The following is a 16,274-nucleotide window of genomic DNA, read 5'->3' on the forward strand; positions in this document are numbered from 1 at the left end:
GACCATTGATCCATAGCTCACTAATTTGTGATTCTCCCCTTCCCAGTTTTTTTTCCCTTGATGTTCTGCTTTGGATATTTTATGTTGATAAACATTCAAGTTCACTATCTTTAATGTAGTTTAAAAAGTCTCTACTTGTTTTAGTTTGAGATAGGTGATTCGATAGATCTTCTATTTGTCTACTTAACGGTTTTTACCTTCTTCAACATATGATGCAATATAGTATAATAAATGTTTTAATATCACTGTGTTATTTCTCTTCTCTGTTCCATTTCTGGTTCTATTTCTGTTAGTTGACTTTGCCCCTTATTATGGGTTGTATTTTTGCTTCTCTGCATATCTGATTGAATGGCTTACTTTTTGAATTTTAGCTTTTTGAGTGCTAGAGATTTTTGTGTTTTCATAATTACTGATCTTTGTTCTGAATGCATTTAAGTTACATGGTATATGTCCTTTTTTTTTTGCAGTACTTGGATTTGAACTCAGGACCTCTTGTTTGCTAGGCAGGAACTCTACCACTTGAGCCATTCTGCCAGCCCTTTTTTGTGTTGGGTATTTTTGAGATAGGTGTCATGAACTATTTGCCCGGGCTGGCTTTGAACCATGATCCTCTTGATCGTTGCCTCCTGAGTAGCTAGGATTATAGGTGTGAGCCACTGGTGCCTTGTCTATTATTTCCTTCTTGGTTTGTTCTTTCCCTAGTCTCCAGTAGTTTCCTTAACTAATTCCCTGATCAGTGATTTGCTAAAGGTTCAAAGTAGACCTTCCTTCAGATCTCTAGAGTTCTTGATTTTTTTTCCCCACATTCACTTAGTATTTTTATTAGGAAACATGAAACAATGTATAGCCATAATTTTTTAACAGAAAGTAGAAAATAACATTAAAAAAAATCAAGTTCTTTTTAATTTTGCATTTTCTTTGGTATTCTGTTTTGTGAACTCTATCTGTCCTTAACCTCCCCAGACTTAGTACTGTCTCAACTCAGTGAGCTTGCTAGATTTCATATGGGTTCCCATTCCTGTGCTGCAGCCCAAAAACTATATCCAGACAGTAAGTTGAAGCAGTAACAAGGCTCACTCATATTTTTCCCCTCTTTTTGGAATCACAGTCATTCCTCATCTGACATACGATGTCTGAAAACTGTAGTTACATAAATTTGTTCTATTTGGTTTGTTTAGATGGGAGGGAAAATTTGTTTCTTTAGAAAAAGAGAATTAGAAGCTCTCATGTGATATACATTTTTATGAAAAGAAACAAATGATAAATATATAGAAGTATATATCATTTGATATAGAATATGTAAGTAAATTTTGTTTGATGGTGTTTTCTCATTCTCCTTCTCTCTCCCCATGTTCTGTCCTTTATTTCTTCCTTTTCTCTTTCTTACTTATATGGTAACTTTCTTTATATAATATACATAATGACTCAATAATATGTTGCTAATTATTTCCTAGTACTTCTTTGTCTTTTCAATTTTATTTAAGGTGTTTCTCATTCAGACATTCTTATATTTTATGTAGTCAGATACATTAATCTATTTCTTTATGACCTATCCATTTTAAATTATACTCAAAGGGTTTTGTATATACCAGCATTATCCACATATATATTTAAATATACATGCATATATATTACAAATTCTAGTTTTTCATTTGTTACATTAAAATCTTTGAATCGTTTTATTTTAAGGAAAGAAGTGTTTAATTAGTTAAGTATTAAGTGAAATAAAATGTCTTTGGACTCCCAGTTCTTGTTTTACTTTATGGAGAGGAAACTATTATTCCTCAAGTTTTTATTAACGTTTTTTTTTCAAACTGTTAGAATAGTAGACATCTGTGGTATATAATTTAATTTCCATAAATTAATATTTTTCAACTTCTTGTTTAAAAATACGAATAAGAAAAAAGCAAAACATTATTTGCTAGATAAATAACTTCTTCTTTACGCTTTAATGTTTATACTTATTAAAATGTTAGAGTCCTTGACTTTTATTATTTTAGACTTGGGAGACCTGGTGTTGATTGTTACTGCCAACATGAAAGTGGTGCAGCTGTCTTGCAGCTCCAATTCTTGATCAATGAGGTAAGGACTTTTTAACTATTTAAAACACATACATGCATGCATATGTATGTACATATATATGTACATGCACAGTATTACAGATTTCAGTATCCTTTATCCCTCATTTAAAATGCTTGAAAACAAGATTGTTTTAGATTTCAGATTTTGGAATATTTGCACATATACATAATGAGGTGTCTTAGAGCTATGACCCAAGTCTAAACATGAAATTCATTTATATTTCATATGCCATAGTCTGAGAATAGTTTTATGGAGTACTTTCACTATTCTTGCATTTTGAATGCATCCTATGAAGTCAGGTATGGAATTGTCCACTTGTGACTTCATGTTAGTATCCAAAATTTCAGATTTTGGAGCATCTTGGATTTTGGAATTTTGGATTAGTGACACTCAACTTAGAGTTGATGCAATATTTTTAATTTTATCATCTTAAATGCTTAAAGATATGTATATATGAAGTATTATTCCTGGTCACATTTTTCATATTCTTGTATTTGTCAACTTATTAAATTTTAAAGGAAAATATAATATATCAGACCACCCTTTTATGTGATTGTGTAGCATACTTCAAATTATTTTTTAAACGCTAAAGTCACTTAATTGTTTCATTGACCATTAAATTTTCATTCTACCCACTCTCCTTCCACCAATTTAAATTTTGTAATCTTAACTTTCATGTTTTTCTTTTATTTATAAAAAACACATCTTTTATCTGTTTATGCATTTATCTTTTATTTCCATATGCATTTGTTAGTTTTTATATGCATTCATATTTATATATTCATAGCTATTAAGTCAATTAGCTGTGTAGCCTATCTCTTTTTATAGAACTGTGGTGATGAGAATGCTTTAGAAACAAAGTATGTATTTATCAACCTCGGAAAGATTGCAGATTTTCTATTTAGTTGAAGGTTACTTAGGGCCATTTTAACTCAGATTTTTATAGTGGATCCTGGAGTCCTGTAGAACTCTCTTATGTTAAGTGAGCCAATCAGTGCTTTAAAAGTTTTGTGCCATGCCAAATTCAGGCTCTTTGAAGATTAAACTTAGTGCCTTGGAAAAAAAGTTAGCTTGTGTTCTTAGCATAATGATGATCTTTTATTCAGTTTGTGCATATATCAACATCTACATATTTATATCTTCCTACAAATTTATAATCATGAATGTGGGTAAAGCGGATTAAAGAACTTCATATTAAAGATACCTGAGGAAAAAATATTTGTGATATTGCTAGATGTCCACTTTTCATTTCTCTTGGTTCAAAATCATTTTTAGAAAGCTATGAGATCCTCTTTATCGACAAACTTACCGTATTTCACATTGCGGACACCATTGCTGTGGGGTACCAAAAAGATAAGAGGGAGGTAAAAAGGAATAGAAAAATTTTAAAGAATTTATTATATTAAGTATTCATTATTATCTAGAATGTCATCCTTTTTTCACTTCTCAGTGCTACTCTGTAATTCCTGGCTGAAGGATCCCAGCTTTTTGCCATATATGTATAAGAATACACATATAGATATATTCTATGCACATACAGAATATACCATATTCTGTATTATATTCTATGTATAATATATTCCTTGAATATATGCTGCTGTATTTTAATTCCAATACCCTTAGCATGTTATGTTTTTATAGAGCACATAACTATCATATAGTATGTTTTATTAATTTTATGTATCATATTGTATCCTCACCCTATCACAAGTGAATTTTCACCTTTCTGAGAAAGGAGATCAGTATCCTGTATCTCAAAACAGTCAATTTTAGTTCAAATGCTTTCAAGACATTCTAAGAACTTTCTGTGTTGTATATGAGAAGTATGTATACAGTTTACAAAGAAAACATCCAAACATAAAAATCCTCAGGGAATATGTAGGGTACATCTTATTGCATGGTATTAAATTATCTACCAGTTTGTGTTAAAATGTATATATCAATGTATACCCTATTGGACATATGAATTTATATATTTACATATACATCAAATATGGGAATTATATGACATATAAAAACATTATGGATATACTGATTATAGTTTTTTTTAATAAGGCTATTCCTCTGTGAGATTAAAATCCTAGGTATATAATATAAAGAAAAACATGGGGCACAGACTTTTTTATATTGAAGCTGGGAACTTCAATATAATTTTTCCTAGAATATAGCTAAGAGTCATTTTTATATCTGTGATTGATGTTGTAAACCATGGATTCCTAGGGTCTATGGTATGTGGTACATGGTTTTCTTTCCTTATGCTTTCTGTAATATTAAGAGGTAGAATACATTTTATACTTGCAATAGGATTCATTTGTATTTGGTGTTGGATAAAAATTATCTTGGTATTTTTATAATTATACTAAAGTTGAGGTAGAGAAATATTGTCTTTTATTATGGATGGCTTTAATTATAATAGGTGAAGCTTCTTGGACTGTAAGAAGATTACATTAAAAATATATTTTTAGGAGGGGGTGGAGGGAAGGGGGAGAAATGACCCAAGCATTGTATGCACATATGAATAATAAAATATATATATGTATTTTAGGAAGAACATGTACTATTTAACTTCACAGAAAATTCTCACAGAGGAAAATGTTTATGTGACCTGTATTTGATTTATAAATGTGGGGTTGGATACTTGCTTCTTGTAAAGACTTATAGTATGTATGTGAATAGTAGAAACAAAGCATTTTAAATTCTGTTTTCCTAAAGGAAACTACTGAAAACCTTTAGTAGTCACAAAGATGCTGTATTAATTATTCTTTTCAGTAAAGATGTCCCTTGAACTAGTTATCCTGACCATCCATATGCAGTTAAGTCACATGCTTCTTCCACTCTCAGTATTCTTAACTTTCCTAATTGAAGTATATGCAGTTGTTCTTCCTCATATTGCTAAGTTATTGAAGACAAATACCTTTTTTAGTGGTGAAAAATTCAGTAAATTAGGTTGTTTATGCTTCCCTAAATTAAGTAAAGCACATACATACTTTGTCTTCTTTTTGTACAGGGTGCTCTGGTCAGTGCAAGTTCAGATGATACACTTCATTTATGGAACCTTAGACAAAAAAGGCCAGCTATTCTTCATTCTCTTAAATTTAACCGAGAACGGTAAGAACATATGAGTTGAATAATTACTAATGTACAACAAAATTATTTCTTGAACATGTTTCATGTTAACTTGACAGACTTTTTTTCATAATCTCAATACCTAGAAATAACTTAATGTTTATGTTTGCTTTTATAATAGATTCTTTTGATAGGAAGTGTGTAATTGATATAATTACCTACTAATGAGAAATACCCAACCTTTTTCTTTTAGCTATAAACAGCATGTCAGCAATGCCAAGTTCTTTTCCTTGAACTATGGTACTGAAAGCCCAAATCTAAAATTTAAAAGTCAAGTTTGATCATGGCAATTACCTCCTACACTCCAATTCTAACCATTTTGCTTAAATACTTTTAGAACAGTAGAATATATGCATCTCCACTTAATAATACATCTAGAGATGAAGTAGAATTTGTAAGGCATTGTAACTATATAAAATAGTCTATTACTTGCAGAGAAAAACAGACACTGCAATTAATGGGAAGGAACATCACAGGAAAATTTGGTGTTAATGACAGGAAGAGAAGGCTCTGAGAAGTAAATTTACACAGCTTAGCAAATACTATTCAAACTAAGAAAGGTGAGAAGTGGAGGCTTGAAGCGAGCTTTTTTCTCTCACTCCTGGTTATTACCGAACCTAACTGGGGCTAACTGGGTGGCAACGGAGATGCAGAAAGGACACAGGGTAGACAGATAGACAGAAAGTTGGGGACAGGTGTGTTGGGTGCTCGGAAGGAGATGCACAACAGCGTCATTGCTTCTTTTCTCTATTTTTCTCTTCATTTACTTTGCTTCTCTTCTCTATCTTTATTCTTTAAGGGCCTTACTCCTTTACAATTTTTTTTTTTCATTTTTCTTTTATTAGTCATATGTGCATACAAGGCTTGGTTCATTTCTCCCCCCTGCCCCCACCCCCTCCCTAACCACCCACTCCACCCCCTCCCACTCCCCCCCTCAATACCCAGCAGAAACTATTTTGCCCTTATCTCTAATTTTGTTGTAGAGAGAGTATAAGCAATAATAGGAAGGAACAAGGGGTTTTGCTGGTTAAGATAAGGATAGCTATACAGGGCATTGACTCACATTGATTTCCTGTGCGTGGGTGTTACCTTCTAGGTTAATTCTTTTTGATCTAACCTTTTCTCTAGTTCCTGGTCCCCTTCTCCTATTGGCCTCAGTTGCTTTAAGGTACCTGCTTTAGTTTCTCTGCATTAAGGGCAACGAATGCTAGCTAGTTTTTTAGGTGTCTTACCTATCCTCACCCCTCCCTTGTGTGCTCTCGCTTTTATCATACAATTTTAAAACCTCACTTCTAAAGTCTTTCCTTAAAACCTTGCTTTAAAGTCTTCTTTTCTGTTCTTTAAAGTCTCTTTCCTTAGACTTGTTCTGTCCCATGTTTTCTCTTAGCTGTTCTTTAGCATAATCTCTCTTAGAGTCTTTGCCCCCAAATTTGCATTGTCCCACATTCTCTCTTTAGCTTTCTTAAAGCCTCGGTGCTCAGACTTGCATTGTCCCATGTTCTCTGTAGCTTTTCTTTAGCTTAGCTGTTCTAAAGCCTACATATAAAGTTCTTGGTGCAGACTTGTACTATCCCATGTTCTCTTTAGCTTTCTTAAAATCCTGGCCCTCAGACTTGCTAGCAATTCCCCTTTAGCAATTCTCCTTCAGCAATTCTTTTCCCTTCAGCAATTCTTTTCTCTTTAGCAATCCTCCATTCAGCAATTTATTTTCCCTTCAGTAATTTATTTTCCCTTCAGCAGTCCTTTTCCCTTCAACAATCCTTTTCCCTTCAGCAATTCTTTTCCCTTCAGAAATCATCCCTCCAGCAGTTCATTTTCCCTTTAGCAATCCTTTTCCCTTCCAAAGCCCCCACATCAAAAAGCCTCCTTTCATCCAAAAGCCAAAAGCCAAAAAAAACTAAAAGCCAAAAACCTCATGTCCTCCAGTGAGTCTTTTATACCCAGTGGTAAACAGGGTGGAGCAGTTCTCAGGGAGGGGCATGACATTGTAACAAGAGGAACCTGTGTTCCTGCTTCTTTGAATGTAAACAACTTAGGAAAAGCAGCTGAGATGCATCTTGCCTTCTAGCTCTCTTCTGTGGCTAGGGCTGTGCCAAATCTCTGCCTACAGATTATTTCTTAGGAAAACAGCTGCTCTGCATCTTATTCTCACTCTATTCTGTGGCTGGGGCTGTGCTGAACTCAGCCTACAAACCACTGGGCACAGCTGTACGAATGTCTAGTTCTCATAGGCTTCTCATAATCCACAGTCCACAGAGGCTACCAGTAATTGGTGTAGTGCCCAAGATAGTGCTCATTTTACTTAATTGAATGATAATGGCTGATAAGGAATCAGTAATGTAGAGAGAACTTAATGACATATACCTGTTTTTATAGATATGATAAGAAAAAGGATGGTAGTTTATACAGACATCCTTTGTTATACTTTTAGTTTTTTTCTTTTTCTTCTTGTATGCATGATATATGAGGGTTAAATCATTAATTCTAAATATTCTGAGTAATATTTGTGAATGTTACATTTCAATAATTTCAGATTTAGCATTAAGGGAAAGTTTTTTTTTCCCTCTCAGGTATTAGGGTTTGAACTCATGGCTTTGCACTTGCCAGGCATGTGCTCTACAGCTTGATCCATACCTCCAACCTAGGGAAAGTTTTTACATCCAGTATTTTTTTTTCTTTTACAAGTAGGGGGATTTATATTTTAGGCATTTGCTAAAAGTAAGTAGGAATTCTTTCTTTAGATTAGACCAAATTTTTATTATTTTATTTTAAATTTAAAATGAGTATGATATTAGAAACTTCAGGATGTTGAAAAATTTAAAAATTAGCCAGAATTGTTATACTACTCCTTTTTCTTTACCACTAAAAAGGTTACCTATTTAGATTGCCAAATTGATCTTATCTTTATTTGCTGGTGAGATTTTTTTCTTCTGTTTTAATGCTTTGAGTAGACTTGATCCTACACTTTTATGTTGGTAGACAGAGTTGAGTTTTTTTCCCCTCAAAATTTGAGTATTGAAGGGAATGTTTTGGTCCCTCTTATACCCATTTTTGGAGGAGGAAATAATGGTGGTTGTGATTTCCAGGTATAATTTTATTATCTCAATTGAGGTGGATTAATTGGCAGCAACATAAAAGAACAAGCTGACAGATATGGGGGAAAGTTTAAGTCCTAGTGTTACAAGGAAAGGGAAGGGATTAGGGGGATTCCCTAGGCTTCTCAATTTCCATGCAAACTGTGGGAATTTAAGATTCACAATGAAAAGCATTTCAAGGGTATCTCACAGAAAGGAGAGTCTCACAAGGTAGATGTTTAGCAAGGATTTGTTTTAGTAAAACAGGATGAAGTGGGGAGAAATAGAAAAAAAGGGAGGACCATTACCAGGAAGGAAATGGGAGTGAAGACTCAAAATAATGGGGTTTTTTGGGTTTTTTTTTTTCTTTTATTTATATGTGCATACAATGTTTGGGTCATTTCTCCCCCCTTCCCCCAACCCCCTCCCAAAATAATGGTTTTATCTCAGGTATGTAAACATACTTTTTAAGCAGGGGATTGCATGTGATTATGTGTTCTAACAACCCCTAATCATTAGAAACAGTAGTTTTCCAGATGGGCCTGTTACCCAAAACATGGCCAAGATGGGTGTTGTTTATTATTCAAAAACATAGAGTTACCTAGAACACAGGAACAATAGGAGAGTTTCGGGACTTTCTTTGTCAGGCATACTCTCCAATTTTCTGTTTCTCTACCCATTCAAAGAGTTTATGGCTTCTTAAAGTTTCAAAGGACAAACTAGGCAAGCACTTGAGCCACTCCTCCAGCCCTTTTGATTTTTTTTTTTGAGAGAGGATATCACTAACTTTGCCCAGGATGGCCTTGAATTTGCAATCCTTCTGCTTTTATCTTCTGAGTAGCTGGGATTATAGATATGTACCACCATGCTGAGATTAAAAATTTTGTGAATAATTAATATATTTACCTGTTTTGACATTCAAAAGGTACAAGGGTGTATTTAATAAAGAACCTTCCTTTCCTATTCCCTATACTTAGTCCTTGTCAGCAGAGGCAAGCATTGTTATCAATTTCTATCTTTCCAGAGCTTCATCATTGACTCATTGTCATTGACAGTGTCAATATTGATCACCCAGTCTGTGAACATACTATATCTGTCCATTTACTTGAGGTTTTTTTGATTTCTCTAAACATTTACAGATTGCTTTGAGAAGGTCTCCCACATTTTTTGTTAAGTCTCAAGATTTAAAAATTTTAAAGTATATGTTACTTTGAAAAACATTTTCTAGATGGCTTTTGTTGGAATATGGAAATAAATTTTATTTTATTTTATTTTTTGAGACAGGATCTTGCTGTCATGGAACATGCTGTGTAACTCAGGCTGGCCTCAAACTCTTGATTCTCCTGCCTCTGCCTCCCAAATACTAGGAATACAGGTATGTCCTACCAATCTGGCCCTGAAATTCATTTTATATGTTGACATTGTATCCATGACATTACTTAAATTCAATTAATAATTCAAATAGGTTATCTGTTATAGATTTTCCTATATATACAATCATGCCATAGTTTTCTTTTTTTTTGTAGTGTTATATATATCTTTTTGGTTTACTACCTTATTGAATTAGTTAGGACTTTGTATTAATTATCTATTGCTGTGTAACAATATTACCAAAAACCTAGTTGCTTAAAACAAAACATTTATCCTCTCATAGTTGGTTTGTTCAAAAGATGAGGCATCATGGCTTACCTGAGATTTTTTGCCTGGGTATCACAAACTACAACTTAGCCTACCAGGGCTCTGGTTGCATCTGAGGCTTGACTAGGAAAGGATCCGTTTGCAGCTATTTCATTGTTATGATTTTTTTCTCTTGGAAGACGTTCATTTGAGAGTCTCAAATATCCAGATGCTATGTTCATTTGTTTGCCATATGGCTGTCTTTAGAACACCTCATGAAATAGCAGCTTGCTTCTTCAACACCAATAAGGCAGAGTCTGCCCATAAGATGGAGGTCATAATCATACATAACTTAAACATGGACATGACATTTTGTGACCCTTGCCATATTCTGTACCACCATGCCTCGCTTATTTGTTGAGATGGGATCTCAGTAACTTTTTGCCTTTGATGGCCTAAACCATAACTCTCCCTGTTTCTGCCTCTTGAGTGTCTTGGATTATAGGCATGAATCCCTTCCACCACATGCCTGGCCTTTTTAGTTAGAAATTTCATGGTGCATGTTTTTCCATTATTTTACTGTAACTTCTGTATTCTTTTAAGCCTATAATTTAAACAATTCACTCTGACAATCTAGAGTTGGTATATTCACACTTAATAAAATCTGATATCTGTAGGTTTTTATCTAGTCTTTTTAAAAAATTTCACTCATTATTTTCCTTGCTTTCTTTTGACTTAATAAAAATTTTTATTACCCGTTTTCCCAATAAGAAGTTCAAATGTATTTTTCTGTATTTTGAGGGATTACCTTAGAGATTTCAACATGGATTATTTACTTATTTCAGTCTAAAACAGAATATTTCTTTTACCACTTCTTTGATAATGACAGAAACTTATGCCTTATTTTACATTTCCTTTGCCTTTTTCATTGTTAATTCAATTTGTTTTATTTCAGTATTCACTGTAAGGTCTATAGTACATTGGTAATATAGTTTAGTATGTCAATATTCAGTTTATATAAATATTTATTGGTATATATTTGTTCTCTCATTTGATACTTATTTCTTATTATAATTCTATAGATATTTCTTGACCTATAGTCCCTATAAACTCATAAATTAAAAGTACCATAAGTTGAAAACTTATTAAATATACTTAACCTTTCGAGCATAGTAACTCATAGCTTAGTAACTCACTATAGGTAGAGCATCAATTATTTACCTTCATGAGCACATGGCTGAATGGGAGCTATAACTCACTGCCACTGCCCAGCATCACCAGAGAATATTACGCTGGATATTTCTAACCTGGGAAAGCATCGAAACTTAGAATTGGAAGTATGTTTTTTACTTAATAGCTATCATTTTCATACCATTGTAAAGTAGAAAAAAATCATAACATGAATTATCAAAGGTCAAGACCTATCTGTATTTGGTGCATTTTCCTTTTTTTTAAAGAATTTTCTTTATTAATTTTATTGCAGGTCTGTTAGGATCAATTTTCTCAGTCAGTTTTTTGTTATCATGTGTACACTCATGTAACCACCTTTACAATGAAGTAACAAACTATTCTATCACCATAAAGATCTTGTCTGTGCTACCTCTTTATATTCACTCCTTCCTTCCCTGCCCTTTCTATTTTTACTTCCAGGAACTTACTTATCTGTTTTTCATCTCTATAATTTTGTCACTCATGAATGTTTTATAAATGGAATTACATAGTATGTAATGTTTTGGGGTTGGATTTTCACCTAGTGCACTTCTCTGGAGATTCATTCAAGTTGTACTGATAATTCATTTCCTTTGATTTCTGAGCAGTATCTCACAGTATTAAACACAGCAGTCTTATTTACCTAGTCACCCATTTAAGGATATCTGGGTTGTTTCCACTTTTTAGTTATAACAAATAAAGCTGCAATGAAAATTTGCGTATAAGTATTTTTGTGAACATAAATTTTCATTTCTCAAAATGAATTCTCAAAATGCCCCAAAGAACAACTGCTAGGTTATATGGTGTTTCTTTAGTTTTATAATAAGATGTGAAACTATTTTCCAGAATGGCTGTATCATTCTAAATCCTGTAAAAGATATACAGTAAGCCCACTTTATTCACAGGTTTATTACATGCAGTTTGACCAAGCCCAGTCAAAAGAAAATTCTTGTGTGTACATTACACAACTCCGTTGATGTGGAAAAGCTCTCGGTTGTTCTGTGTTATCATCATTTGTGTTTAAACTCTATGTAGTCTGAGCATTCTGTTTTTTTCCTCAATGATGTGAAACTGTAAGCCCATGGATACCAAGGCACACTGTACAGGAGACCCAGTTTCTCCACATTCTAACTAGACATCGGCATTATCATTATTTTAGCTGTTCTGACAGGGAAAGTAATGATATTTCATTGTTGTTTTAATTTATATTTATCTACCTGGTAAGACAGTGTTGATAATTTTTATGTGCTTATTTTCCATCCATTTATCCTCTTTGATGAAATGTCTGTTCATGTCTTCTTTCCATTTTTTTAAGTTGATTATAATTTATTGTTTGGTCGTGAATACACTCATATTCTAGATGCAAGTGTTTTATCAGATAGGTGGTTTCCAAATATTTTCCCTCAGTTTGTAATTTGTCTTTTTATCCTCGTAACAAGAGCTTTTATAGGGAAAATATTTCATTTCAATAAGATCCAATTATGAATTTTTCTTTTGTGAATGTTTTGGTAATGTGTCTGGATCATGCCTACGTTTCTTAGGCCTCAGAGATATTCTCCTATTTTTTTTTCTAAAAGTTTTTATAGTTTTACATTTAAGTCCATAATCCACTTTGTTATTTTTTGCTTCAGGCATTAGTTTTAGGTCAAAGTTTAGTTTTTCACCCTGTGTATGCATGGCCAGTTATTGCAGCACTGTTTGTTGAAAAGTCCATCCTTCTTCCCTATAGTTGCTCTTGCAGCTTTGTAAAAATTCAGCTGTACTGTGTTGGTCCTTTTAAGTGTCCCATTTAATTTCCCTTGTTGTGTGTAAATACTACATGTTTTGGTTACTATAAGTTTAATTAGGTTTCCTCTGTTGACTAATGATAAGCATGATCACTTATGCTGACCATAATGATACAGAAAGAAAAAAATGATACACCAACCCATAGTTCCTTTTCCATTCAATCCTTCTGTCTTCATTAGTAAGCCAAATGTAGAGGGTAATGGTAGCTTGTGTGTGTCAGGAAGTGAAATAAAAGCAAGGCATCAGCTTTGTGAAGTACTTATACTCTTTCAAGATTTCTTTCTTTTTTTTAGCTTTTAGAAGTTTGAGATGTCTTTTGGATTTGTTTTTTTTTTTTTGGCTTGTTATATTTGTTATATAACAAATAAATATATTTGTTATATTTGTTATATTTGTGCATTTTTTTCGCCAAATTTGTGATAATTTCTCAGATGCTGCCACCATTATTTCTTCTAGGAATAGAATTCCTAACAATTTTTCCCTTTGTTTTAGGACTCTAATTTTACTAATGTTAGATCTTCTCTTATTGTTCTATAGGTCCTGAGATTCTATAATTTATCTTTTTCTAATATCATTTCTTCTTGTTATTTAGATTGGGTGATTTCTTTTGGTCTTAGTTCTCTGATTCTTTCTTCTATTGTCTCCACATGGGATGTGATCCCATTCAGTAAGGTTTTGATTTTTATTGTTGTTTTCTGTAATTTCCATTTGGTTGCTTTTTTAAAAACACAATTTCTATTTCTTTACTGAAATTTTTTCTGTTTTTCATGTGTTTCAAAAATGCTTATAATTGATCACTAAAGCAATTTATGATTGCTCCTTAAAAACTGTTCTCTTGGAAATACCATAAAAGGTCTCTCCATGTTTACATGTGTTGACCATCTTTTCTTACTTAAGTTGTGATTGCTTTAGGTTTTGGTATAATAAGTGATATTTGGTTGTATCCTGTAAAGATTGGATATTTTGTGAGACTAGATCCTATTTAATCTTCCTTTTGTCAGGAAGTCACCGTGTTTTAATTATAGCACGCAGTTCTGAGTGGGGAGGAAGTTTAGCTATTTTGTCTCCCTTTACACCTGACACCTCCTACTGAAAATAAAGCACCAATTTGTGGCACTGGAATTTGATGTGTTTATGATTAGACTGGGATTACAAATTTTTTGGGAAGATGATGACAGAGGTAAAATGTCATATTCAGGGCAGGGGGTTGTGGCTCAAATGGTAGAGTGCCTGCCTAGCAATCACGAGACCCTAAGTTCAAATCCCAGTAGCCATAAAAAGAAAATCATTTCCAAAACATTGTCTCAAGGGTATATGCTCTTAATGTGATTTAACACTGTTGATACTGATTATAACACTGATGGGGGTTGTGGTTTTCAGATTATTCTACTAGGAGATTATTCTTTCTTCCATCTTTCCATACTGTTCTTTCTTTAAGCACAGCCTATGCTTAAAGAATGGGGATTTATATACCACCTTCTGAAGGGCAGAGTTTGTATATAAATTACTTGACATTTTTTGCAATGGATATTTGTCCCCCTCCCCACTTATTCATTCATTCATTTAATCAGTATGGACTCAGTCTTTTTTATGCTTTGGGTTATAAGCCCTTTCTATTTTTTTGATGGTACTGGGATTTGAACTCAGGGCCTTGTGATTCCCAAGTAGGCACTTTCCTTCTTGAGACATCCTCCCAGTCATTTTCGTTTCAGTTGTTTTTCAAGTGCATTTTTGCCCTAGCCAGCCCGGGCCATGATTCTTCTGTTTATACATCCTGCATAGCTGGGATAACAAGCACGTACCACTATGCCCATCTTCTTTTGTTGAGATGCAGTCTTACTAGCTTTTTCCAGGCTGACCTTGAATTGTGATACTCCCCATTTTTGCTTCCCAAGCTGGGATTATAGGTGTGATCCACTGTGCCCTGTAATTTATTTTGTTGCTCTTGTATGAATCAGGATTCTACAGAGAAAAGAACTTTTTAGAGATACATACATATCCATATATATAGTCCCCAATTTATGATGGTTAGACTTACATTTTTTCAACATTAATGGTGCAAAAACAATACACATTAATTAGAAACCGCACTTCAAATTTTTAATTTTGATTTGTTCCTGTGCTAGCGATATTCTCTTGTGATGCTGGGCAGCAATAGTAAGCTACATGATCCAGTTAGCCACATGATCATGAGGGTAAACACTGATTAAATACATTTTTGACTTAATGATATTGTCAACTTATGATGGGTTTACTGGAATCTTAACACATAAACACGCCCCATGCATATACACATACACATGCACACATACATATAAAAAGAGATTTGTTAGGAGGAATTGGCTCATGTCTTTATGAGCTCGGAGAGGTCTAATGTTTGGAAACAGGAGACCCAGGAAAGGTAAGGTGTAATTTATTCTAAGTCTGAAGGCCTAAGAACCAGGGGAGCCATTATAAAGTAGAAAAATCATAAGTCAAACCATCATAAGTTGAGGACCATCAAGATTTTCTTTCTTTCTATCTATCTATCTACCTACCTATCTATCTATCTATCTAGTATCTAATACTAGTTCTGTTTCTCTGGATGGCTCTAATGTACCGAGCAACAAAATAAGTTACAATTATAACCCAAGGTAAAAAAATAAGATTTCATTATTTCATATTGAATAAATGAATGAATGAATGAGTGAATGAAATCCCAGTCTGAATGTTGGAGAAGATGAGGTGAGATGTTCCAAATCAAGGAAGTAGGTAGGAAGCAAAAAGGTAAATTCATTCTTCCTTCATGGAAGAATGCCCTCAAGGATTTAGCCCTCAAGGATTGGGATGATGTCTGCTTACATTAAGGAGGGCAATCTACTGAGTCAGGGATTCAAATTCTAGTCTTATCCTGAAACGTCCTCAATGATGTACCCAGAAATAATGTTTGATTTGGGTATTCCCCATGAAGTTGACAAATAAGCATCATGCTGATAGTGTTCTAATTTTGCTCATTGGGAGCTCTTTCAGGTGCCTCTATGTTCCTTTGGCATGCATTCATTAATATATGCTACTTTTTTTTCAAAAAATCATCTTCTTCTTTTCTGATATGATGATGTGGTCTAGACTCATATATTTCCTGCCCCAATCTTAGAACCAGCTGTTTCTCCATTTTAATTTTATGTATTAGAAAATATAATAGAACCAAGTGCTTATAGCTAGCTGGGTCATATAGTTGCTTCTAGACCCTCTCAGTTACCTCAACAAGGATACACTTGTTTTTATACTACTCCCCTGCCCCCCCACACCTATCTAACTTTTTGTACTTATAGCAAGCTGAATGTGAGTTCATCTTGATGCCTTGAACTATAATTATCACGTGGATCATTTTGGCTTTCT

The 16,274-nt window shown here is 33.6% G+C and overlaps 1 protein-coding gene across 5 annotated transcripts in view; it reads left to right on the plus strand.

The window, feature by feature from the left end:
- Positions 1–16,274, plus strand: part of Stxbp5l (syntaxin binding protein 5L) — a 391,328-nt gene that overhangs the window by 106,795 nt on the left and 268,259 nt on the right. For 4 of the 5 annotated variants that reach the window (XM_074073244.1, XM_074073245.1, XM_074073246.1 and 1 more), the window contains 2 exons: positions 2,001–2,082; positions 5,090–5,190. In XM_074073244.1, coding sequence (XP_073929345.1) covers positions 2,001–2,082; positions 5,090–5,190 — 183 coding nt within the window. Of the gene's footprint in view, positions 1–2,000; positions 2,083–5,089; positions 5,191–16,274 lie in introns of those variants that run through there. The other variant, XM_074073247.1, reaches the window with a different exon arrangement.

Source organism: Castor canadensis, chromosome 5, assembly GCF_047511655.1.
Source record: "Castor canadensis chromosome 5, mCasCan1.hap1v2, whole genome shotgun sequence".
Lineage (NCBI taxonomy): Eukaryota > Metazoa > Chordata > Mammalia > Rodentia > Castoridae > Castor > Castor canadensis.